The sequence below is a fragment of the Gadus macrocephalus genome, chromosome 22, assembly GCF_031168955.1.
Source record: "Gadus macrocephalus chromosome 22, ASM3116895v1".
In the NCBI taxonomy this organism is placed as follows: Eukaryota; Metazoa; Chordata; class Actinopteri; order Gadiformes; family Gadidae; genus Gadus; species Gadus macrocephalus.
This window is the reverse complement of record NC_082403.1, coordinates 2655206-2682510: the sequence shown is the minus strand read 5'-3', so window position 1 is coordinate 2682510 and position 27305 is coordinate 2655206. Positions and strand designations below refer to the sequence as shown.

Here is a 27305-nt window from a genome sequence, read left to right as displayed (position 1 = left end):
CACCGTCCTACACCACCCTACAGTCCCCTACACCGCCAAACAACACGCTGCACCTCCCTACACCACCCTACACACCCTACACCACCCTACACCACCCTACACACCTTACCCCACCCAACACCACCCTACAGCCTACATCACCGCCCTATACCACCCTTCACCACCCTACACCACCCTACACCCCCTACACCACCCTACACCCCCTACACCACCCTACACCACCCTACACCGCCCTACACCACCCTACACCGCCCTACACCACCCCACACCTCCCTACACCGCCCTACACCGCCCTACACCACCCTACACCACCCTACACCACCCTACACCGCCCTACACCACCCCACACCTCCCTACACCACCCTACACCACCCTACACCACCCTACACCACCCTACACCACCCTACACCACCCTACACCACCCCACACCTCCCTCAGCCCTTCATCTGACCAATAGAGTGGATGTATATAAACACATCTATACTCATGGACACATGCCACGGTCGTTAGACCGGGCATTCCAGCCGATAGCCCCGGATCTTGGCCGGTAGGTAATTTATTTTATTTTATTTATTTATTTATTTTTATTTATTTTTTCAGGGGCCCCCCCTCTGCCTTGGGCCCCCCCACAACTGTCCCCTTTGTCCCCGCAGTCCGACGGCCCTGTGTGTGTGTGTGCATGCGTGTGCGTGTGCGTGTGTGTGTGTGTGTGTGTGTGTGTGTGTGTGTTTAGGAGTATGGTGAATCTTTATCATGGGGTTAAATGATGGATATCTCCATGTGAGAGGTGAGACAGTAGATATAATCGTACCTCCTATCTGGTTAAAGTTCTTCTTCAGAATCCCAATGTTGGCTTTGAAGCCCTGCTGGTCACCCTGAGCTATTCCAGTGCTCCTCTCCAGGACTTCGGGGTCATCTCTGGTGTACCGCTCCATCCAGTCCTGTGTGAGGACTATTCCCTGGATGTTGCTGTCATAGTATCCAATCTGAACTCCATCCAGCATCCCAACAGCAACAAACTCTGGGAAGGTTGAGAGTCCAGACGACGCCGTGTAGAAATACTGCAGAGAGTAAAGGACTGTAGACAGACAGACAGGTTAATACGGGACATCACTGTAGACAGACAGACAGACAGGTTAATACAGTACATCACTGTAGACAGACAGACAGACAGACAGGTTAATACGGTACATCACTGTAGACGGACAGACAGACAGGTTAATACGGTACATCACTGTAGACGGACAGACAGACAGGTTAATACGGTACATCACTGTAGACAGACAGACAGACAGGTTAATACGGTACATCACTATAGACAGACAGACAGACAGGTTAATACGGTACATCACTGTAGACAGAGAGACAGACAGACAGGTTAATACGGTACATCACTGTAGACAGACAGACAGACAGGTTAATACGGTACATCACTGTAGACAGACAGACAGACAGGTTAATACGGTACATCACTGTACACAGACAGACAGGTTACTACTGTGTATCACTGGAGACAGACAGACAGACATGCGATTAATGTCCATCCCTCTAGTCTAGACCAGGGGTCGGCAACTCAGTTTGGCCTCGGGACAATATTTTTTCCAGCCAGTAGGTGGCGGGCCAGAACATTATCAAAGGCTAGTTCAAGGAATTGATTGATGAAAGTGCTGCTGGAACTGAGACGCAGGTCCGTCAGCTGGCTTAGTCATATGCTTAACAAGCACTAGATGACTCTTAAAAGACGTACATATGAACAAGTGTATGCCCTAATCACATAAATGTCATGCCTGATCACGTTGGGTAGAGGTGTTGCTTCATTGCAGTGATATCATCATGATCAGTTCTAACTGAAGAGAAAGTGATATCCACGAGCTGCTGATCATGTGAGAGACGGTGATGCAGTCGTATTAAACAAGGCGTTGAAAGATGGTGCGATCTACGAGAGAGACGCAGAGGAACTGTCCTTATGGCCCCTCCCCCTGTCATAGGGCCCCGCCCCCTGTCACATGGCTCCGCCACCTGACTGGCCGTAATGTAGGAACCTTCAGTTTGATCTTATTGACGTCCAAACATCTCACTGTAGCCCACAGCACTGGCTGACCAGACCTTCAACTGAACACAACCTGCTGCCTCTTCTTAATCATTACAGATGACATGAATAATAATCTATTATTTAAATAATTATTACAATGTTTACTATTACAAGTATATTTGTGAATTTCTGTATTAGATTACGGCATTTTAACTATCTTCACATTGCCATCATTGGAATGATAATAATTAATATAATATAATAATATAATTATACTCATCCTCATCGTCATCCGCTTATCCGGGGTCGGGTCGCGGGGGGAGCAGCTCAAGCAGGGGGCCCCAGACTTCCCTTTCCCGGGCCACATTGACCAGCTATGACGGGGGGATCCCGAGGCGTTCCCAGGCCAGTGTTGAGATATAATCTCTCCACCTAGTCCTGGGTCTTCCCCGAGGTCTCCTCCCCACTGGACGTGCCTGAAACACCTCCCAAGGAAGGCGCCCAGTGGGCATCCTTACCAGATGCCCGAACCACCTCAGCTGACTCCTTTCTAAGTAAAGGAGCAGCGGCTCTAATCCGAGTTCCTCACGGATGGCTGAGCTTCTCACCCTATCCCTAAGGGAGACGCCAGCCACCCTTCTGAGAAAACTCATCTCGGCCGCTTGTACCCGCGATCTCGTCCTTTCGGTCATCACCCAGCCCTCATGACCATAGGTGAGGATAGGAACGAAGATCGACCGGTAGATCGAGAGCTTTGCCTTGCGGCTCAGCTCTCTTTTCGTTACAACGGTGCGGTAAAGCGAACGCAATACCGCCCCCGCTGCTCCGATTCTCCGGCCAATCTCACGCTCCATAGTACCCTCACTCGCGAACAAGACCCCGAGGTACTTGAACTCCTTCACTTGGGCTAAGGACTCATTTCCTACCCGGAGTAAGCAATCCACCGGTTTCCTGCTAAGAGTCATGGCCTCAGATTTAGCGGTGCTGATCCTCATCCCAGCCGCTTCACACTCGGCCGCCAGCCGATCCAGTGAGTGCTGAAGGTCACAGGCCGATGATCCAATGAGGACCACATCATCTGCAAAAAGCAGTGACGAGATCCTCAGACCACCGAACTGCAACCCCTCCCCACCACGACTACGCCTCGATATCCTGTCCATGTATATCACAAACAGGATTGGTGACAAGGCGCAGCCCTGGTGGAGACCAGCACCCACTGAGAACGAAACTGACTGGCTGCCGAGAACACGAACACAGCTCTCGCTTTGGGAGTACAAAGATTGGATGGCCCTGAGGATAGACCCCCTTACCCCATACTCCCGCAGCACCTCCCACAGTTTCTCCCGGGGGACCCGGTCATACGCCTTCTCCAGATCCACAAAACACATGTAGACCGGATGGGCATACTCCCAGGCCCCCTCCAGGATCCTTGCGAGAGTGAAGAGCTGGTCTGTAGTTCCACGTCCGGGGCGAAAACCGCATTGTTCCTCTTCAATCTGAGGTTCGACGATCGGCCGAACCCTCCTTTCCAGCACCTTGGAGTAGACTTTACCAGGGAGGCTGAGAAGTGTGATACCCCGGTAATTGGCACACACTCTCTGGTCCCCCCCTTTGAACAGGGGAACCACCACCCCGGTTTGCCACTCCTTTGGCACTGTACCCGACTCCCACGCGATGTTGAATAGGCGTGTCAACCATGACAGCCCCTCAACACCCAGAGCCTTTAGCATTTCTGGCTGGATCTCATCAATCCCTGGGGCTTTGCCACTGCGGAGATGTTTGACTACCTCAGTGACCTCCACCAGGGAAGTTGACGACGAAACACCATCAACCTCGAGCTCTGCCTCCAACATAGAGGGCGTGTTATTCGGATTCAGGAGTTCCTCAAAGTGTTCCTTCCAACGTCCGACGACCTCCTCAGTTGAGGTCAACAGAGTCCCATCCTTACTGTACACAGCTTGGATGGTTCCCCGTTTCCCCCTCCTGAGGTGCCGGATAGTCTTCCAGAAACACTTTGGTGCCGACCGAAAGTCCTTCTCCATGGCCTCTCCGAACTTCTCCCACACCCGCTGCTTAGCCTCCGACACGGCACCCTGCAACCGAGTCAGGAGTCCTCCAGGATATCATATCCCGGAAGGCCTCCTTCTTCAGTCGGACGGCTTCCCTGACCACCGGTGTCCACCACGGTGTCCGAGGGTTACCGCCCCTTGAGGAGCCTAAGACCCTGAGGCCACAGCTAGCCACCGCAGCTTCAGCAATGGAGGCTTTGAACACCGCCCACTCCGGCTCAATGCCCCCAACCTCCACAGGAATGCCAGAAAAGCTCCGCCGGAGGTGTGAGTTGAAGATACCTAGGACGGGGGCCTCCTCCAGACGTTCCCAGTTCACCCGCACTACTCGTTTGGGCTTACCAGGTCTATCCGGAAATTTCCCCCATTCCCTGATCCAACTCACAACCAGATGGTGGTCGGTTGACAGTTCCGCCCCTCTCTTTACCCGAGTGTCCAAAACATGCGGCCTCAGATCAGATGACACGATCACGAAATCGATCATCGATCTTCGGCCTAGGGTACTCTGGTACCAGGTACACTTATGAGCACCCTTATGTTCGAACATGGTGTTTGTTATGGATAATCCATGACTAGCACAGAAGTCCAATAACAAACGACCGCTCGGGTTTAGATCAGGGAGGCCGTTCCTCCCCACCACGCCTCTCCAGGTGTCTCCATCGTTGCCCACGTGGGCGTTGAAGTCTCCCAGCAGAACTACGGAGTCCCCTACTGGAGCCCCATACAGGACTCCATTCAGGGTCTCCAAGAAGGCCGAGTACTCTGAGCTGCTGTTTGGTGCATACGCACAAACAGTCTGAGTTTTCCCCCCTACAACCCTTAGGCGCAGGGAGGCGACCCTCTCGTCTACCGGGGTAAACTCCAACACCGCGGCGCTCAGCCGGGGATTTATGAGTATCCCCACACCCGCCCGGCGCCTCACGCCCTCGGCAACTCCGGAGAAGAATAGAGTCCAACCCTTATCCAGGAGTACGGTACCAGAGCTGAGACTGTGCGTGGAGGTAAGCCCCACCAGATCTAACTGATAGCGCTCCACCTCCCTCACAAGCTCCGGTTCCTTTCCCCACAGCGAGGTGACGTTCCACGTCCCCAGAGCCAGCTTCTGCCGCCCGGGTCTGGTCCGTCGAGACCCCTGACCTTCGCTGCCACCCATGTGGCTGCGCACCCGACCCCAACGGGTCTTCCCACAGGTGGTGGGCCCATGGGATGAAGAGAGGGGGGGCGCCACGTAGTTTGTTCGGGCTGTGCCCGACCGGGCTCCGTGGCAAACCCGGCCACCAGGCGCTCGCCATCGAGCCCTCCGTCTGGGCCTGGCTCCAGACGGGGGCCCCGGGCTTCCTCCGGGCCGGGTCACATCTCCTCTTTTTTCGTAATAATATATAATATAATAATAATAATATAATTATTGAATTTCATAACAATATATTGATAGCAATGATAATAATTATATTATTGTGTGTCTGCGTGTGTATATGGGTGTGTGCACGTGCATGACGATTCTCCAAGAACGTTGACAAGTTAAAAATAAAATAACTTTGAGTGTTAATATAATATTTTGGATTAAAAGTAGACTTAAAGTACACATCGGATTCCTTCCTAACTGAAGTTTAATGTTTGGTTCTGATAATAGACTGGTTTCGTTTTCACAGTTGAACCCAGAATACATGTTCTTATATTAGTTTAAATACTCACAGTAAAAGCTGAATCATGTTGTGGATTAATTGAACTCATTAGAGAGGATACTCAAATGCTTTTCAACCAAATGAGGGAATCGAAGCATCGTATCTTCAGGGACCATGAACCAAACATTTTGGAAGAATAGTTTTGAACAGTAAAAACTTGAGTCAGTCTTACCTGAGGACACACCGTGACCAAAGACCAACAGCAGCAGCCCCGTTAGCGCCTTCATATCGATGTATTCAGAAGAACAGCTCGAGGAGATTATCCACAGAGACGTGACTCAGAGTCCAGCATCAGACGCACTGACCAGGAAACATGCGGACAAGAGGAGAACTTCAAAGTGAAACTAACTCTTACACACGCACGCACGCACAAACGCACACACACACACACACACACACACACACACACACACACACACACACACACACACAAACACACACGCGTGCGCAGGGACGTGCACAGGGGGATTGCTCAGGTTGCAACAGCCTATATGCCCTCCTCGACTCATGTTGCCCTTCCGAGGAACAAATAAAAATTTAAATCGTAGAATTTCATGTATGCCTAGCTAAAAAAAAACTACCATTCGAAACATTTCATAAGGTAAAAATAGCCTCATTCACTTCCATTCGGGCACCGAGAGTGAAGGTCAGTAGGGGGAGGGCAAACTCTGTTTACGTAGCTGCAGCGCTGCACGTGAACGGCACCTGCCTGCATGATATGCCTGCCTAATGCCTAGACCAGGGCTATTCAACCTCCTTATCAAGTGGGCCGAAAAGGAAAATCACTGGGGGTTCATGGGCCACACAGAGTAAAACTACGTGAATGAATCGCTACAAATAAATCGTACTTAAAGTAGTGTTAACTTAATATATATAGTACTACTACATGGAATAAACTTGTCAGACGCATTCCTTCATTCTTCACTTTTAACCGTATCATTATAAAAGATTTTGTTCTCACATATTTTGTACACGTATTTAGAATTAAACAATGTTGTTTGAATCATCACAAAACTGTACATGAGACATTTTGAGTCAGTGAGAAAGATTGCACTGCCTTGTTTGCCTAGTTTGGCTCATCCTGAGACACTCATGCAGCTTCTCATAGGTCATGGAGCAAAGTGCCCTTGTTCTGATGGCATTCATATGAGAAAAGCTAGACTCACACGTATCGGTTGAGCCAACATTGTCGGAATAAGTGATGTCAGTTCCTGATTGTGGGGTACTGATACTGGCTAGTATCACCGGATACACACAGAAACCTGGTTGGCATGCAACTATGTTTCTCCTTAATTTTATTTATTTTTTGCATGCAACCTCTTGCGGGCCAGAAAAAAATTGAGAGGGGCCGGCCCACGGGCCGCTAGTTGGATAGGCCCTGGCCTAGACCAAAGAGATTGTCGTTGTTGTCTGTTGAGACGACTGCCTTTTATGAAATTAATTAAAATCTTCATAAATCCAGGCTCAGTTTGTCAAGTAACATTTTAGCCAAAGGAATCAGAAAGCCAGCTAGCTTGCAGACAAGCAGATCATTATCTCATAGGCTGCTATTTTTTTGGTAGGAAAACTAAACTACATGTCTGCTGATAGTTCGTTTCTAAAATTTCGTTTTAGCAAGAAGAATGAATTATTGAAGTAATGCATCACATGAATTCTTTCTTTCAAATTGGTTAAATGCCTAAATCGTATATGGGTATTGTTTGTTATTGTTAAGTGAAGCCGTAATACCCACTGAAAAGAGGCGGATTCAGGACAGACAGACAGACAGACAGACAGACAGACAGACAGACAGACAGACAGACAGACAGACAGACAGACAGACAGACAGACAGACAGACAGACAGACAGACAGACAGACAGACAGACAGACAGACAGACAGACAGACAGACAGACAGACAGACAGACAGACAGAGAGAGAGAGAGAGAGAGAGAGAGAGAGAGAGAGAGAGACAGACAGACAGACAGACAGACAGACAGACAGACAGACAGACAGACAGACAGACAGACAGACAGACAGACAGACAGACAGACAGACAGACAGACAGACAGACAGACAGACAGACAGACAGACAGACAGACAGACAGACAGACAGACAGACAGACAGACAGACAGACAGACAGAGAGAGAGAGAGAGAGAGACAGAGAGAGAGAGAGAGAGAGAGCGAGAGAGAACCAGGAAGCAGCAAAGGGGAGTCACTGCAGGGTTGGCTACGACCAGCAGGTGAGACTGAGACGTTACATTGTGATAAAGATGAAACAAGTGTAGGCTAATTGATTAATTAATCAGACTCATATTTTAGCCTACTAATAGACATTTTTTATAATTACATTCAATTTAAATAAGCAACTAGTCTCCAGGCATGGGGACAATGTGGACCAGGAGGCACATAGGGCTGGTAGGCCTAAGTGCTGATCACCAAATATGAGATGAGAGGACCATGCTATAGGTACAGGGGGACCGCCTTCCATTCAGACAAAACGCCAGTCCGTCATTGACGTCTAATTGTCGTAGTGGCGGCACTTCAATTGTTTTCAAATGTCCCACCCTTACTGTACGTCCACACCATGAAGTTTTGCTGCGAATATTTCTGTTCGCTTTGGTCGCTCAAGTCGCTCATGACGTACAATTCAATTTTGCAGACGCATTTAAAGGAGCCGTATGCGTTTAGTACAGACAGCCATATCAAAGAGTGAACTCCCAAACACTTTGGCCATATTGCCGAGACGGTTTTGCTTGTTGGATAAAGTGCTTCGACAGCAAGTAGGACAGTGATTCCCCTCCAATATATATACATAAAGAAAACTCCTAAAGTGTAATTACAACCGAGAACAAAAAAACGTTGCGTGTTGTAGTGGGCTAGTTAAAATATGTTTCACTGATCTGCAAATCATGATGTGCACTCATTCGTCAAACATAACCATGATTGAGAGCATGGTGTATCCCCACAATCCAAACTCAAACTCCAAGCAGGTTGTCAGCCCAACATCTAACCCAGAGTGCCCTCCATTTAAATAAATAAATGTCAGTTAAGTTACTATCTTTTGCTTAATAAGGGAACAAAAGGGTGATTTAGCTCACGGCTCACTGATGAAAGCCCTTGCATATGCAATGATATGAATGAGTCTCTTACCCCAAATGGGTAAGAGACTGCAAAAATTGCAAAGCAAACATTTTCTGTTCCCTCTTTCTTCATTTGTCACGTGAAGTCGTTCCCCATTTGGTAATACTTTCCATCATTGCCAGTTTTGTTCTCAATCATCCTCAACATGTTGATTCTGTACCCCCATACAGGAAATAGGTGGAATCAAGATGTTTTTTATATTAAATTCATGTATTTGTTTATTTCCTTGTTTTCAAATTCCCAGTTGATTGTTTTACACTTCACAAAGACCAAAGCCTTACAGAGAGTGCAACACACACCTACTCACTGTCAGACAGACAGACAGACAGACAGACAGACAGACAGACAGACAGACAGACAGACAGACAGACAGACAGACAGACAGGCAGGCAGGCAGGCAGGCAGGCAGGCAGACAGACAGACAGACAGACAGACAGACAGACAGACAGACAGACAGACAGACAGACAGACAGACAGGCAGGCAGGCAGGCAGGCAGGCAGGCAGGCAGGCAGGCAGGCAGACAGACAGACAGACAGACAGACAGACAGACAGACAGACAGACAGACACACACATGCACACACACATAGTATGGGCCGATATATTTAATGGCATAATTATAATACAGATAATAATTACGATATCGTATATACCAGTCCGTATATCCACAAGATAACTTGGCACACGTTTATATAAGGAATATCCACAGTGTAAGACAAAACCTTTAACGTTAATGCATAATGCCTACCATCAAAATAGTATTAGTCATTATATTTAAAATGGGACTACATACTTTAAGATACATATATATTAATGAATATACCTTGTATATACCACCCCAGCTTTTCCCACACATTCATTTGACATGCGACAGATACGGATAACTACAGTGTTTCATATCAAAATAATACTATCATTATAAGATAACTGTTTTAAGAGGATTCATGGAAAAATGTGTTGGATAAAACACCGCTTTTAACACTTTAAAGTTCCCAGACTCTAACGCTCATTTCCTCCCATGTAGGCATGCCCTCACACCCCTCTGGACAAAGACGACTCACAGGAGGCACTCAGAGTGGTATTCCACGAACGGAGGTTTAACAAACACAGAGTTAACGCTGAACTCCAGGTTGATTGACCCTGTGCCAACCGAACCAGAGCTGTCTGTTCCAACGCACGGGTTATGCATTAGTTCAATCAACACCTCACTCCCCCTCATCTCCCTCCCCCTATTCACCCTCCCCCTATTCACCCTCCCCCTTCCTAACCCTCCCCCCCCCCTCCCTCCCCCCTCACCTTGGGAGACGGTACCACGCTGAAGGTGGCCATGATGCGGTCGGGGTACTCCTCCAGGGTCTCGCTGATGAGCAGGGGGCCCAGGCCCGACCCGGTGCCCCCCCCCCCCCAGGGAGTGGGTGAGCTGGAAGCCCTGCAGGCCCCCCCAGCTCTCCGCCTCCTGGTGGACCAGGTGCAGCACCGCGTCCACCAGCTCCGCCCCCCCGGTGTAGGGGCCCTTGGCCCAGTTGTTCCCGGCACCGCTCTGGCCCCCACAGCGCTCAGGATCACTCCCATCCATCGCTCCAACTCATAGAGTTACAGCCTGCAGTGGACCCTAGACCCTAGACCCCCCCCCTCACTGTAGTGGAGCCTAGACCCTAGACCCCCCCCTCACTGTAGTGGACCCTAGACCCTAGACCCCCCCCCCCCCCCCTCACTGTAGTGGACCCTAGACCCTAGACCCCCCCCCCCCCCCCCTCACTGTAGTGGACCCTAGACCCTAGACCCCCCCCTCACTGTAGTGGACCCTAGACCCTAGACCCCCCCCCTCACTGTAGTGGACCCTGGACCCTAGACCCCCCCCTCACTGTAGTGGACCCTAGACCCCCCCCCCCCCTCACTGTAGTGGACCCTAGACCCCCCCCCCCCTCACTGTAGTGGACCCTGGACCCTAGACCCCCCCCCCCCCCCCCTCACTGTAGTGGACCCTAGACCCTAGACCCCCCCCCCTCACTGCAGTGGACCCTAGACCCTAGACCCCCCCCCCTCACTGTAGTGGACCCTAGACCACCCCCTCACTGCAGTGGACCCTAGACCCCCCCCCTCACTGTAGTGGACCCTAGACCCCCCCCCTCACTGTAGTGGACCCTAGACCCTAGACCCCCCCCCCTCACTGTAGTGGACCCTGGACCCTAGACCCCCCCCTCACTGTAGTCGACCCTAGACCCTAGACCCCCCCCTCACTGTAGTGGACCCTGGACCCTAGACCCCCCCCCCCCCCCCTCACTGTAGTGGACCCTAGACCCTAGACCCCCCCCTCACTGTAGTCGACCCTAGACCCCCCCCTCACTGTAGTGGACCCTGGACCCTAGACCCCCCCCTCACTGTAGTGGACCCTAGACCCTAGACCCCCCCCTCACTGTAGTGGACCCTAGACCCCCCCCCTCACTGTAGTGGACCCTAGACCCTAGACCCCCCCCCCTCACTGCAGTGGACCCTAGACCCTAGACCCCCCCCCCCCCCCCCCCTCACTGTAGTGGACCCTAGACCCTAGACCCCCCCCCTCACTGTAGTGGACCCTAGTGGACCCTAGACCTTAGACCCCCCCCCCCCTCACTGTAGTGGACCCTAGACCCTAGACCCCCCCCTCACTGTAGTGGACCCTAGACCCTAGACCCCCCCCCCCCCCCCCCCCCCTCACTGTAGTGGACCCTAGACCCTAGACCCCCCCCCTCACTGTAGTGGACCCTAGACCCTAGTCCCCCCCCTCACTGTAGTGGACCCTAGACCCTAGACCCCCCCCCCTCACTGTAGTGGACCCTAGACCCTAGACCCCCCCCCCTCACTGTAGTGGACCCTGGACCCTAGACCCCCCCCTCACTGTAGTGGACCCTGGACCCTAGACCCCCCCCTCACTGTAGTGGACCCTAGACCCTAGACCCCCCCCCTCACTGTAGTGGACCCTGGACCCTAGACCCCCCCCTCACTGTAGTGGACCCTGGACCCTAGACCCCCCCCCCCCCCTCACTGTAGTGGACCCTGGACCCTAGACCCCCCCCTCACTGTAGTGGACCCTAGACCCCCCCCCTCACTGTAGTGGACCCTAGACCCTAGACCCCCCCCCCCCCCCCTCACTGTAGTGGACCCTAGACCCTAGACCCCCCCCCCCCCTCACTGTAGTGGACCCTGGACCCTAGACCCCCCCCCCCTCACTGTAGTGGACCCTAGTCCCCCCCCCCCCCCTCACTGTAGTGGACCCTAGACCCTAGACCCCCCCCTCACTGTAGTGGACCCTAGACCCTAGACCCCCCCCCCCTCACTGTAGTGGACCCGCCTAGACCCTAGTCCCCCCCCTCACTGTAGTGGACCCTAGACCCCCCCCCTCACTGTAGTGGACCCTGGACCCTAGACCCCCCTCCCCCCCTCACTGTAGTGGACCCTAGACCCCCCCCCCTCACTGTAGTGGACCCTAGACCCTAGCCCCCCCCCCCCTCACTTCAGACCCTGCAGTAAAGCATTGGGTGCTCAGTGAGGTCGTTCTATGTAATGACAGGCCCGCTGTACATTATGCAGCTATAGCTATAGGTATATGGTATATGGTATATATTCATAAACAGGTATATGAATACCTACGGAAAATAACAATACAACTGCACAGTGTGTGTGTGTGTGTGTGTGTGTGTGTGTGTGTGTGTGTGTGTGTGTGTGTGTGTGTGTGTGTGTGTGTGTGTGTGTGTGTGTGTGTGTGTGTGTTGTGTGTGTGAGTGTATGTGCGTGCGTGCGTTTTGTCTGTCAGCATAAGATCTAATATCAGGACGTTGGTGGAGGAAGATCATAAGAAATATAGTCTCTGGTCACACAAAGCCCAATAACTACACTAAATGAAATGAACTAACCTAAATAAAGTATCATGGAAATATTTTCTTATTTTCTTTCTGGATTTTATTGACCAAATAACGCAAAACAAGAATACAGCGATTTTTATATTTGGATGATTAAAAAAAATATTAATCTTTGATCCAACATTCTTCATAAAAATACAAAAAAAAGTATCTATGCTAAAGCGTCCTAGCTCGATTGTGCTAGCCTGTGTAACAAGGTTGTGTTGCCATGGTTTCCAAGCATCAGTGAAAGATTGCAGGTTTAAGCCAGTGAGTTAATCAAATCTATCACAAATACAGCGATTTATTGATTTACAATTCTTACGGATTAATGGTTGTTATCAAAATGAAGTTCAGTATGAATCTTATTGTAATAAAGCAAATATAGCATATTTAGTTAGCTGAAGTCCCAAGCCTGTTGGTGAGGATTATAAATGAACTGCGATCCACTCCAACCTGGTTTAGGAAGCTGAACGTGAGAAACCTCTTCATGATTTAACTTTGACCCTAAACAGCAAGAAAGCCAGCATTAAACATTATCATATATTATCACACATTATCACTGTGATGATTTACTCTTAATATATACTGTGATGATTTACTGATAACATATGACTGTTAATGTTAATCTATTAGTGTGAAGAAGTACTGTTAGAATATTACTGTGATGAAGTACTGTTCAAATATGACTGTTAATCTATGACTGTGATGAAGTACTGTCAAAATACTACTTTTACTATTGCTGTGATAAAGTAGACTGCAAATAAATATAACTGTAAACATATTTGTCTGAATAAGTATTGTAAAGTGGTAAAGTACTGACTGTGGTCAGAGGTTGGGCCTCAGGAGCCGGATTCTGCCCCTCAGTGTTCTCAGAGCTGGTGTCAGAACCTGGGAAGTATCAGAATGGGAGGAGGTGAAGTCATGAGCTAGATGTATCTAGATCTATAGAGCTGTATAGTCCAATGAAATCTATGTTTCTAGATCTACAGAGCTGTATAGTCCAGTGAGCTAGATGTATCTAGATCTATAGAGCTGTATAGTCTAGTGAGCTAGATGTATCTAGATCTATAGAGCTGTATAGTCCAGTGAGCTAGATGTATCTAGATCTATAGAGCTGTATAGTCCAGTGAGCTAGATGTATCTAGATCTATAGAGCTGTATAGTCCAGTGAGCTAGATGTATCTAGATCTATAGAGCTGTATAGTCCAGTGAGCTAGATGTATCGAGATCTACAGAGCTGTATAGTCCAGTGAGCTAGATGTATCTAGATCTATAGAGCTGTATAGTCCAGTGAGCTAGATAGCTGTATGGTCCAGTGAGCTAGATGTATCTAGATCTATAGAGCTGTATAGTCCAGTGAGCTAGATGTATCTAGATCTATAGAGCTGTATAGTCCAGTGAGCTAGATGTATCTAGATCTAAAGAGCTGTATAGTCCAGTGAGCTAGATGTATCTAGATCTATAGAGCTGTATAGTCCAGTGAGCTAGATGTATATAGATCTTTAGAGCTGTATATTCCAGTGAGATAGATGTATCTAGATCTACAGAGCTGTATAGTCCAGTGAATTTAATCACCAAATGGTTTGTGTCGCTTGTCTGAATCTAAGGATCAAGAGAAATGTTTAGTGTTGTAACAGTGGTGAATATCCTGATGTTATTATACTTTCATATTCTTAATGCCACAACATCTCAGTGGACATTGGAGGAGGTTCATCATTCAGAGGTGGAGAGGTTTCTACCACCAGACCACCAGTGGGTGAAGACAACCAATCAGATCGTAGGAAGGGGACAGGAAGTAGGAGCAGGTGGAGATCAGGTCTCAGTCCTCTTGGAGAGTTTGATCCACTCACCGTTCCTCTTCTTGTACAGAAGGACTCCAACAACAGCAGGCAGCAGCAGCGAGGAGGAGAACAAGCAACCCAATGATGATGGGGATGGTGAGGCCACTCTTGTACACTGAAGGTACATCAAAAAAATAAAATCAGGTGTGTAATAATAGATGTTGGACAGAGACCCTCAGAGATCCGTTCCACTTCACAATAGCACCTACGGTATTTGTTTAAGAGTGTTCTACAAGAACCACATATCAACGTTAAAACGTTGTTTTTATTTGTCCGTGAGCTCCACAAGGGCCAAGGCTGGCTTGTTTATCATCGTGACAAAGAAACAAACAATGTTTGTTCGTTTTATCTATAAAATGATCTTCACATAGGGTTGGGGTCGTTTGCGACATACACTGTTAATTTTTTTTTGTGGCGTTTGCGGTTGGGATTGAGCCATTTCTGACAGCCTCTGAACGTCAAGCAGTTCCATCAAAATAATTGACACCGCTGCTGCTTCCCGGGCTTAGCCCCGCCCTAGACGATTGTGATTGGTTTAAAGAAATAAAAACAGGCCCGCCCAGTTTCCCCAAGGATAGACGGCTCGAGGTAGCGTGGTTCCAGACCACTTGCTGTTCTACTTGCTGTAGTTTGGTCTGGCTTGGCGAGACTAATAACTCACTAACCGTGTCTAATCTGTTCTGGAGCTCAGGGTCACTCAGGGACTGATCTGAGTCTAGCCCTATTCATAGAACTCATTTACCCACAATCCACCGTGTTCTGCTGCAGTGAGCTACTCCTGAGAGCTGTGTGTTTACCCAGTAGCTTCAGCAGTGTCCAGGTAGACCTGGCAGTGGTTGTGATGAGGTCAGGTGGAGGTGGTGAGACATGTGTTCCCCACCTCCATCCCCTCCAACACCAGTCTTACCCCAGTTGGTCCTGATGAGGGCGGGGTCCAGGGGGGTGGAGATGTCCTCGATGCCTCTCAGCTGGACCACACACCTCGTACCTCCCCCAGTCCTCCTGTGGGACGGCCGTGAGGTTGAGGTCCACGCTGACCTGGAAGGTCCCGTCGTGGTTGGGGAGGACCTCCCGGGGTCCACCTGCTCATGGAGCTCCTGGCCGTCTCTCCTCCAGAACACCACCACCCTGTCAGGGTAGAAGCCTGTAGCATGGCACACCACTGGGGAGGAGGGCTCCTCTGCAGCAGAGACACCCGCGGACGCTCTGGAGAGAGAGAGAGAGAGAGAGAGAGAGAGAGAGATTATTTCATAATGTAAACACGTGTTCTTGTCATGTAATATATTCTATATTTCATATTCTTCCATAAGGGGCTGAGTTGCGTCCCCCTTCAGGGTTGAGTCTCGTCTGCTTAATTCAGGACATTAGGACTTAGTTTATATATTGTGGTCAGAGAGAGAGAGAGAGAGAGAGAGAGAGAGAGAGAGAGAGAGAGAGAGAGAGAGAGAGAGAGGCTGTTTCCCAAAGTGAAGGCTGCAGCCTTGCTAGGACGCGTCCTTGCTAGTCGCGTCCTATGGAGATGAGACTAGAGTGCTAGATCGAGTGCTTCCTAGCGTTTGTAACGTCGGACTTTGGGAACGACTTGGTAGTGTGGAAGCGCTTCCGCTTCTGCTTTTTAATACTGCGTGTCCGCTTGTAAACACATGTGCAGCAATCAAGCTGATCGATATTTATTTGACTTTTGTCTGTTATGATGCGGGTCATGTCTCCTTCGCATGGAGCCTCTTTGGGGAAGTCACAAAAGCTTTGTTGTGGTTGATCGAATTGTCTTTATTAAAAGGAAAATCCATTCAATTTTTATAAAACTAAGTGAAATTGTCTGAGAACTTAATTCATGCATCACATTTACAACACGGTTGATTACTACAGTCATACACCATTACAACCTTCAAGTCACAACTCAAAACTCACCTGTTCAAACTCGCACACAACGTCTAACTGATCACTGTTTTTATTGTTTTGTTTTGTCTTGTTTTTGTTTTATTTATTTCTTATTGCTTATGTTTATTTTTTTTTATTTTTTTTTTTTTTCCACAATGTCTTGTTTTTTAAAAAATGTATGATGACTATATGCTCTGTAAGGTGACCTTGGGTGTCTTGAAAGGCGCCTCTAAATGAAATGTATTATTATTATTATTATTACTATTATGCAGGGGGAAAAAGACAAAGAAAGAGATGATAAACGTGTATTTATTTGGATATATTATTTAAATGATCTGATTCATTCATTCATATATGCCTACAATCTACCAGTGCTTTGAACACATAAGTATATCATATAAAATACAATTAAATACGTTCATTAAAAATTACAAACATTGCAAATGATCGGTTGTGCATTAATTTTACAACATTGGATAGTGGCACTATCCCTTCCACCGGTAAACAAATGTTTGTGCGCCACCCTAAGGCGCACAAAAGCCTCAGTTTGCTGGACTGACCCTAAAAAAAAAACGATTCAACACAAACATAAATAGGTATACATAAATAATGTAATCTTGTGAGCGAGTAAATTGACATTGGTGACAGTGGTGTTTAACACCAGCTACGTCCATGCAAAATATAGCAACGTATCATTAAGTTGCAAAAACGTTTGAAAAGTGGCACAGGTCTTTAGGCTTGATTATTTGCATTTACATGATGAATCTATAAAAAGCAATACGGCACAAAATATTTCTGAAAACTAATATAACTTCACTTCATCTGAACGTGTACTGCTCTGCCATTTTCAAGAACCCGCCCAGTGAACGCAGAGGATTGTGGGTAGTTTTGGCTCGTCTAGGATGCAGCGATGCATCCTTGAAAAATCTCGGAATTCTCAAAAACAAAGGACGCGAAAATGGCGCGGCTTTCGAGTGTCCTCAACATTGGAACAGTGCTTGTCGGCGTTCTATGACGTAGCGTCCTTAAAAGGGCGGCCGTTGAGCATGCTTCCTTGACATTGGGAAACAGCCAGAGAGAGAGAGAGAGAGAGAGAGAGAGAGAGAGAGAGAGAGAGAGAGAGGGGGAGAGAGAGAGGGGGGAGAGACGAGAGAGAGAGAGGGGGGGGAGGGAGAGAGATCGGGGGCAGAGGGAGAGAGAGCGAGGGGGGGAGGGAGAGAGAGAGGGGGGAGGGAGAGAGAGAGAGAGGGGGGGGGGGGGGGGGGGGGAGAGAGAGAGAACAGAGACTCAGAGACGCCCACCAGGTCATGTGACTACCTGTTCTCTGCAGAGTGCTCTTCCCATAGGCCAGGCCCATCTTCAGCCAATCAATACACTGCTTGGTGAAGAAGTACTTCATGAATTGTGATCGAGCTTCATCCTCATCCCATCTCTGTTTGGTGCTGAAAGCCTGAGGTACTGCAGCGACCCAGGTCATGGTCTTCAGGTCCAACGCTATGAAGTCCTCTCCATCATAACCATGCTGGAGATAACCATCAGTAGAATCATCCTCATCATCCCACTCACAACCAAACATCCTCTGAACAATGTGGGAACCTGAGAGAGAGAGAGAGAACGAGACAGAGAGGGGGGGAGAGAGAACGAGACAGAGGGGGGAGAGAGAGAGAGAAAGAGACAGAGGGGGGAGAGAGAGAGAACGAGAGAGAACGGGGAGAGAGAGAGAGAACGAGAGAGCGCGCGCGCGAGAGAGAGAGAGAGAGACATCACTAACATTAAATACACACAGACACATCAAAACACAAACCATATGAATATTATCATTATAACAATATTAATAAATAGATGAAAAAATAAGACCAGCCAGAGCTCTACACCACTCTACAGCCCCCTACACCACCCTTCACCGCCCTACACCACCCTAACACATCTTACATCCCCACCCCCTACACCACCCTACACCTCGTACACCACCCTCAACCCCTTCATCTGACCAGCAGACGAGCGGAGCTAATGCCGCTAGCCGCTAGCTATCTTTGTTGTTTTATTACATCTAAGTTTATAATGGCAGGAGCTAAGGAAGTGTGTGTGTGTGGGGGGGAGCCCTAGCAATGGCTCCTGCGTCCCCTTCCTTCTCCGTTTGTTTCGTATATTTTAATTGACTACTTACGGGCGCCACCAGAGGGCGCCCCCAACGCATTTGCCGCCCTTGGCGATCGGCGAGGTCTCCTATGCCGAGCGCTGGCACTGACTACTACTACTACACTGAGTACTGCTACACTGAGTACTACTACACTGAGTACTGCTACATTGAGTACTGCTACACTGAGTACTACTACACTGAGTACTACTACACTGTGTACTGCCACACTGACTACCTTTATTAGCATTTGTGCACGGACACGTGCATGCGTGTGTGAGTGCGTGTGTGTTTTTAAGAACAGGGTTCGATTTCGGGGGGGTTTGGGGGGGTCTGACCCCTCGAATGGGTTTTGGACCCCCCAAATAGGGACTAAAACGACAGTTTTGGGGTTACTGAAATACTTACGGGAAGTAGTATTTCTCAATCTGTGCTCATCATGAAAGTAATAATCTAGTGTCATACGATTCCAAAAGCCCCTTCAGTGGACTGTACCATTTCTGTGCCTTCAGCATCTTTTGACTTTTGTTTACTTGACATCACTCGACTATTGCTCCATTACGAAACACCGGTGGCACTGGCAGGTTATGCAGGTTATGTGTGTTCGTCGCTACCAATCGAGCTGCGAGGAGAGCTACGGTATCAAGGTGACGGTTCCTTAGTCACTTCTGCGTAGTGACTCTAGAGAGAGAGGTCATGTTTCCCGAAGCTCCGCTAGGCATTCGAAAAAACTACTTAAATCATCGTTCAGATCTACTTTATCTTATTTAATTTCATGATCATAATACCTAACAATATATTGTTTGTTTCGTCGTCCTCCATCGCTCGATTCAACAATACATTTTGGCACTTTTCATGACTCCCGGATCAGACCGCAGAAAAAGCCTTGGACTTTCCTATCGCCAACATGCCTCTGTACTCGGATATCTCAGGCACGGAGACTGGGAAATGCACAGACTGCACCAAACTGCAACAGACAGTGGCTTTATTTAAAACGAGACTAGCGGCATTAGAAAAATGCAAAGAACTCCTCCAGGATACAGTGCCGATGGGTGAGTTTGCTGAGCTCACTCAGATACAGCAAGATGATCAAAGTTACACTGTATCCTTCCTGAAGCTGGACAAGAGAGAGACAGTTCCAGCTGCGTCTCACTGGCACAGAGTCGGCGCTAAGCCAAAACAACATACCAAAGTGAATCAACAAGTTCACTCAACGCCACTGAAATTAACCCTGCCACTGAAGAACCGGTTCCTGCCACTTCAGGAGTCCACGAACCCGCCTGCCACCCATGCACCCCTGAGCCCCGAGATGCGTCCGGACGGACAGTGCGGACAGAGACGGAACAACCAGTCGCCATGGAGGCGAGCTGCGCATGCCTCGGCCACCAGTGCACCCCTGACCCCTGAAATGTGTCCGGACAGACGGTACGGACAGAGATGGACGCCACGGAGGCGGGCTGTGCATGTGTCTGCCACCGTCCAACAAGGGCCCATCTCAGAGAAAGCAGATGAACCAGACACTCTGATTATAGGAGACTCAATCATCAAGGATATAACCGGTAAGAAGATCAAAACATGCATCTTCCCATATGGAATGGTTAGTGATATCAACCGTAAACTAGCCAAAATCATATTGGAAAACCCCAAAATCTCACAGATTATTGTGCATGCAGGATTTAATGACATTCAAAGAGAACAGTCAGAAGTTCTGAAGAGGGATTACACTGATCTATTGGATACACTGGACAAAATACACATCAAGTCAATCATCAGTGGACCCATACCAGCAGTTGACAAGGGAATAAACAGATTCAGTCGTCTACTTGCACTGAATACATGGCTTTCCAGAGTCTGCAATGAAAGAGGAAGGGGCTTTTCAATTCAACTTGTTCTGGGGGAGCAAATATCTACCTACACCCAAACAGGTTAGGCTCAAAACTGTTGAGGGACAATCTTCTCTTCTCGCTTTCCCACAAATCTCCATGGTCTGACGTCAGAGCACAGGTTGAGAAGAAGCGAGACTACAGCCTCCACCACACATCTACTCTGCCACTATCTGACACACAGATAGCAGACAGCCCACAGACCTTGCCATGGTCTGACGCACAGGCCACAATCAGAGCACAGGTTGAGAAGAAGACATGTATCAGCCGGATTAGCAAGGCACTGAAATTAACCCTGCCACTGAAGAACCGGTTCCTGCCACTTCAAGAGTCCACGAACGCGCCTGCCACCCATGCGCCCGACGCCCTCAACACTGTGCTGAGGGGGGTGGCCGGCTTGGCGAGGAACGACCACCCTCCTCTGCATTACTACGATGACCCCCAGCCTCATCTCTCCCATAGCTATCTCTCCAGCCCCAATGTCTCCTCCCTTTGTGGTGACCTCCAGCCTCATCTCTCCCATAGCTATCTCTCCAGCCCCAATGTCCCCTACCTTTGTGGTGACCTCCAGCCTCATCTCTCCCATAGCTATCTCTCCAGCCCCAATGTCTCCTCCCTTTGTGGTGACCTCCAGCCTCATCTCTCCCATAGCTATCTCTCCAGCCCCAATGTCTCCTCCCTTTGTGGTGACCTCCAGCCTCATCTCTCCCATAGCTATCTCTCCAGCCCCAATGTCTCCTCCCTTTGCGATTTTCCAGCCGAATACAAGAGACTGGAATATGTTGGCAGCAAACTTATATCTGGGTCATTGATAGCATCTCCATGTCATGGCGACAGGCTGATAACACCCAAGAGGATGGCGCCCCAGCCCCCCCACTATACTGAAAGTAGTCATGAGTATTACTGAGACAAAAAAGGGTTCAGCCGTAGACACAGTATAAAGGAAGTTTCACATAATCTGCTGAACCCAAGGTTGCCTACGTCAAAGCAGGGCAACTTTCGCATTCATGCTGTAACCACTAAGAGAGTAAACAAAGGGAAACTTAGACACACTGCTAACCTCACAAATCTCATATCTATTGCCTCCAGACCAAAAACAACCTTAAAGCCTATCAACAACACCATCAGGATGGCTCTACTTAATGTGAGGTCTCTTAATAACAAATCATTTTTAGTTAATGATTTTATTACCACTTCTAAACTGGATTTTATGTTTTTAACTGAAACATGGCTGGAACAAATTAACAGTGCAACCGTTCTGATAGAGACAGCTCCTCCCAACTATAACTTTTTTGATGCATGTAGATCTGGAAAAAGAGGTGGAGGGGTTGCTGCTATATTTAAAAATGTATTTCAGGGGAAACAGATGTTATTTGGTGATTTTCCATCGTTCGAATACCTTAGTGCTGTATTGAAATGTTCCCCCAGAGTTCTATTAATTATTTACAGGCCACCCACATATTCTGCAAATTTTTTCGATGACTTCACAGAATTATTGTCTAGCATCTCCACAGAATTTGACTGTCTAGTTTTAACTGGTGACTTCAATTTTCATACTGATGATTTGAATGACAAATATGCAAAAAAACTTTTTGCCATTTTGGACACATTTGAACTGTCTCAACATGTGAAAGAGGCTACTCATTGTAAGGGGCACACTCTAGACCTGGTTATCACAAAGGGCCTCAATGTTTCTGATCTCTCTGTGACTGATCCTTCCTTGTCTGACCACTTTTGTGTTTACTTTAACATATCTTTTATTCCCGATATACAGACAAAATCAAACACTGTCAAAAAACGGTATATCAATGAAGATTCTAATGTACTTTTTAAAATGCCATCTCCTTGCTACCACCTCTAAACCCATGTTCTCCTGATGATCTTGTAGAAAACTTTAATTTGAAAATTTTGAAAGTCATAGATGTCATTGCACCTTATAAGGTTAAAACGATTTCTGGAAAGCAAAAGGCACCCTGGAGAAAAGCTGCTTCTGTAACAGCACAGAAAAAGGAATGCAGGAAGGTTGAACGCATCTGGCGTAAAACAAAACTTCATATTCACCATGATATCTATAAAGAGAGCCTCCGTGTCTACAATTTAGACTTAAAAAATGCTAGAGAAACATTTTTCTCCAATATCATTAAAACCAACACTAATAATGCAAAAACCCTATTTGCAACTGTTGACAGACTGACCAACCCCCCAACAGAAATTCCACCTGATCTCCATTCCACGCAGAAATGCAATGAGTTTGCAGCTTTTTATATTGATAAAATTGAAGGTATCAGACGCGCCATCAATATCTCCTCTTCAAACAAAAATGTTGGACTACCACCCTGTTCAGGCAAAAATTACGTGGCAAGGATGGCATACTTTAATGTTATAGACTCTCAAAATCTTGTGGAAACTGTGACACAACTAAAGCCATCCACCTGTTGCCTTGATACTATACCTACCAACCTCTTTAAGAATGTTTTCGACTGCCTAGCAGTAGACATATTGCAGATAGTTAACAACTCTCTCCAGTCAGGCAATTTCCCAAAAGCTTTGAAAACTGCAGTTATTAAACCCCTTTTAAAAAAGCGGAGCCTAGATGCCTCTATTATTAACAACTACAGACCAATATCGAATCTACCCTTCATAAGTAAAATCATTGAGAAAGTTGTCCTCCAGCAACTAAATCACTTCCTGGCATCAACTGGATTTCGACCCCTACACAGCACTGAGTCCGCCCTTATTAAAGTTGTAAACGACATCCGTCTTAACACAGACTCTGGCAAAACCTCTATACTAATGCTATTTGACCTCAGTGCTGCATTCGACACTGTAGACCATACATTACTTCTGGAAAGGTTAGAAAACTGGGTGGGGCTTTCAGGCACTGTCTTAACCCTCATAGGGTGTTCGTGTTTTTGTTACACAGGAGGTGCTGCTGGGTCTGGTGGACCCATTGCATTTTAGGCCTTTTAATTCAACATAATCAAACTTTTTTTTTTTTAAATACTCACCAGATGGTTACTTCATCCCAATTGCAAGTAATATAAACAACACATATGTTAAATTTGTTCACTTTACCTTTGTTAAAACACACATTTATGAATAGAGGTGCCACTCGTTTTTGTTTCTTTTTGCATTAAAATGCAACAAAATAAGGAAATGCCTCATAAAACAGGCATTACTGGGAAATAATCAACATCATTAGAAATTGAAACATACTCAATAACATCTGTCTGAACAACACATTAAAGCCTTTGAACACGGCCATTATACGTATATCAGACTATACCACACATGAGGGGCAGAGTCTCACTGTGTGTGTATTGCATATGTATTTTTTGCACTGGTTGCATATATTGTGTTTCTCTGTCCATCATGGGTCCACACACTTCACAGCGTTTCTTTTTGGCTGACGGGCTGGTCCTACATCTGGCTGCTTGCGGGTTGTTCCTGGGGCTGGCTGCTTGCGGGTTTTTCCTGGGCCTGGCTGCTCGCGGGTTGTTCCTGGGGCTGGCTGCTTGCGGGTTATTCCTGGGGCTGGCTGCTTGCGGGTTGTTCCTGGGGCTGGCTGCTTGCGGGATGGTCCTGGGGTTGGCTGCTCGCGGGTTGGTCCTGGGGTTGGCTGCTCGCGGGCTGGTCCTGGCTGCTCACGGGATGGTCCTGGGGCTGGCTGCTTGCGGGTTGTTCCTGGGGCTGGCTGCTTGCGGGTTGGTCCTGGGGTTGGCTGCTCGCGGGTTGGTCCTGGGGTTGGCTGCTCGCGGGCTGGTCCTGGCTGCCCACGGGATGGTCCTGGGGCTGGCTGCTTGCGGGCTGGTCCTGCCTGCTCACGGGATGGTCCTGGGGCTTGCTGCTCGCAGGCTTGTCCTGGCTGCTGAAGGGCTAGTCCTGAGGCTCTTTTACGTTTCGGAGCTGGCTGATGCTCATCCTCCTCTTCAAACTCTGAAATGTTATCCTCACTTTCCGAACTTATTTCCTCTGCATCACCATCAAAACCCTCTGTCTCTTCAAATATCAGCTGTAAGGCAGTCTGAACAGAGAATTGCTTTGCCATCTTGATCAGTTGTGGTATGGAACCACGCTGACAGAGCTTTTTTATAGTGTCAGGTCCCCAAGCTTGATAGTGTTGGGTGCTCCAATTTTGCAACCTTGTGCGGGAACAGTGGGTGCACACTGTGGGTGCTCACACCAAGGGCCCATTCACCTGCTTTACTCTTTCCCCCTCTCTCTTTCACACACACACACACACACACACACACACACACACACACACACACACACACACACACACACACACACACACACACACACACACACACACACACACACACACACACACACACACACACACACAGAGGAAGAAGGGAAAATGAGGGTGCACAGAACCTATGATTTCCACACTTAAACTAGCTCCGGGTCCACTGGACCCGAACACCCTGTGTGTAATAGAAATGTGATGGGGGGGTATACAGGGGGGGGTCATTGAAAATGTTTTCTGATTCATGTTCCTCACAGAAAATGAGCCAAAGCCAATGAATCTTAGTTCAAAATAATAATTATTTGTATCACTTTTATAAAGCTAAAAACTGAAAACGGGTCCCACAGACCCGAACACCTTATAAGGGTTAAATTGGTTCAGGTCCTACCTACAAAATAGGAACTACTTTGTTTCCATTGGCGACTTTGTATCAGAATCAACCAACGTGACCTGTGGAGTCCCACAAGGTTCGATCTTAGGACCCTCTTTATTCAACATCTACATGCTCCCACTAGGGCAAATCATGCAAAATAACAATATTGACCATCATTGCTATGCTGATGACACGCAAATCTATGTATCGCTATCACCAAATGACTATCGGCCCATAGATCTGCTGTGCCAGTGCATTGCGCAAGTGAAGGAATGGATGTGCCGAAATTTCCTTCAACTAAATGAGGACAAAACAGAGATAATTGTATTTGGTTCTAAAACAGAAAGGCTTAAAGTAACCCAACACCTTCACTCTCTGTCCCTGAAAACCTCAATCAAAGCCAGAAATCTAGGGGTTATCATGGATTCTGATTTACATTTTGACAGTCACATCAAATCAGTTACAAAATCGGCCTATTATCACCTTAAAAATGTAGCAAGACTTAGAGGGCTCATGTCCACCGAAGACTTACAAAAACTTGTACATGCCTTTATCACTAGTAAGCTTGATTACTGCAATGGTCTCCTTACAGGTCTCCCAAAACAAACTCTGAGGAAGCTTCAGCTTGTTCAGAATGCTGCTGCTAGAGTTCTAACAAAGACCAAAAGATTTGATCATATTACACCAATTCTGAAATCGTTACATTGGCTTCCTGTAAGTCAGAGAATTGATTTTAAAATCATGTTGCTTACCTATAAATCCCTACATGGTTTAGGCCCAAAATATTTAACTGATATGCTTCCACTACATCAGCCTTTTAGACCCCTAAGAAGCTCCGAGACCAATCTGTTAATTATCCCCAGAGTAAACACAAAACATGGGAAAGCAGGATTTAGTTACTACGCAACAAATAGCTGGAATAAACTCCCAGAGGATTTAAGACTTGCCCCAACTCTGAGCACCTTTAAAACAAGACTGAAGACTTTTATGTTTGCTATAGCTTTCTGCTAAACAACTTTGCCTTTATTTTCTATTTTAATACTAAAATGCCTTAACTTTCTATTTTTGCATGTTTTTCTTTTACTTGCCTATTATTTTATTTCATTGTATGACACTGTTTATATGTGAAGCACTTTGAGTCTGCCTTGTGTATGAAAAGTGCTATATAAATAAATTTGCCTTGCCTTGCCTTGCCTTAGGGGAGTAGGCTAATTGATTTCAACGCCAGGAGGAGGGGCATTATGTCAATGCATAACATAGTGTTTATGTTCTGCAATCGTCTCTGTTACATAGCCTTCATCGCCACTGTTGGTGTACGTTCGAAGTAGGCCCATGATGTATGGATATTGTAACGTCAGTGGGGTTGGTTCAGTGTTCACTCGTTGTCAGTCACGTCAGTTAGCCTGCTGCCCGCATACAGCTCGCCGCTGCTGTCATGCTAAATTTGTACCGGGCGCGTCATCCATACGTTATCCACTCCAAACCTGCCTGGCAACAGATGATCGCTTCGTCCGTTGCCTGGCAACGGACGATTGCGTCGAATGACGTGAAAGGTTCACGAACATTCGCGAACCTTCTATCTAGCGATCCGTTATCTATATTGTGCTATTTCGTCCTTTAAACACTCGACCTGCTTTAAACACTCAGTTTACTTGCTAAATTTGATTAAACAATTAAATACAATACAAATATAAAGTAAAAACAAGTGTTATCTAGCGATCCGTTTTCTGTATTATGTTATTTCGTCTTTGGCAACATGAGCGCGAATGTTTTTTGAAACTTGCCCGGCAACGGACGACGCGATCATCTGCTGACAGGCAGGTTTGGAATGGATTACGTATGGATGGCGCGCCCGGTACAAATTTGGCAGCCGGTACAAATTTAGCATGACACTGCCCCAACCTGCAGGTCACGTGAATGAGCAATTGCGAAAAATCCTCCCATTATACTTTCTGTATTAAGTTGGTGTTGTTTGTTGTTTCCCCAAGATATCTGTTAGCATGTGTTTCTTTCTTCAGAATTAGCTACCTGGCATAGGCATTTCATTCAATTTCAGAAGAATGTAGGCCACACACCGTAAGTGTGTAATGATGAAGGTATGAATATAGAGGCAGGGCTTTCTAATGACGCCATCGCCCCCCCAATGGGAAT

At 47.5% G+C, this 27305-nt stretch overlaps 3 protein-coding genes across 6 annotated transcripts in view; all 3 read right to left on the bottom strand.

The window, feature by feature from the left end:
• Window positions 1–27305, bottom strand: part of LOC132451383 (uncharacterized) — an 88858-nt gene that overhangs the window by 26185 nt on the left and 35368 nt on the right. Inside the window, 5 exon segments of the mRNA XM_060043837.1 lie at window positions 15536–15608; window positions 15610–15698; window positions 15701–15805; window positions 15808–15834; window positions 17827–18105. Coding sequence (XP_059899820.1) covers window positions 15536–15608; window positions 15610–15698; window positions 15701–15805; window positions 15808–15834; window positions 17827–18105 — 573 coding nt within the window.
• The window catches only part of LOC132451417 (major histocompatibility complex class I-related gene protein-like), a 42949-nt gene that overhangs the window by 4159 nt on the left and 11485 nt on the right, over window positions 1–27305 (bottom strand). Inside the window, exons 1-2 of one of the 3 annotated variants that reach the window (XM_060043962.1) lie at window positions 5956–6163; window positions 812–1078 (exon numbers count right to left, since the gene is read on the bottom strand). The exons of 1 other annotated variant lie outside the window; for it this stretch is intronic. In XM_060043962.1, the coding sequence (XP_059899945.1) occupies window positions 812–1078; window positions 5956–6010 (322 nt within the window). In that variant the 5' untranslated portion in view covers window positions 6011–6163. Of the gene's footprint in view, window positions 1–811; window positions 1079–5955; window positions 6164–27305 lie in introns of those variants that run through there. One more of the 3 variants, XM_060043963.1, reaches the window with a different exon arrangement.
• The window catches only part of LOC132451407 (major histocompatibility complex class I-related gene protein-like), a 79242-nt gene continuing 78194 nt past the window's right edge, over window positions 26258–27305 (bottom strand). For both annotated transcript variants that reach the window (XM_060043930.1, XM_060043931.1), the window contains exon 8: window positions 26258–26348. In XM_060043930.1, coding sequence (XP_059899913.1) covers window positions 26273–26348 — 76 coding nt within the window. In that variant the 3' untranslated portion in view covers window positions 26258–26272. The remainder of the gene's footprint in view (window positions 26349–27305) is intronic.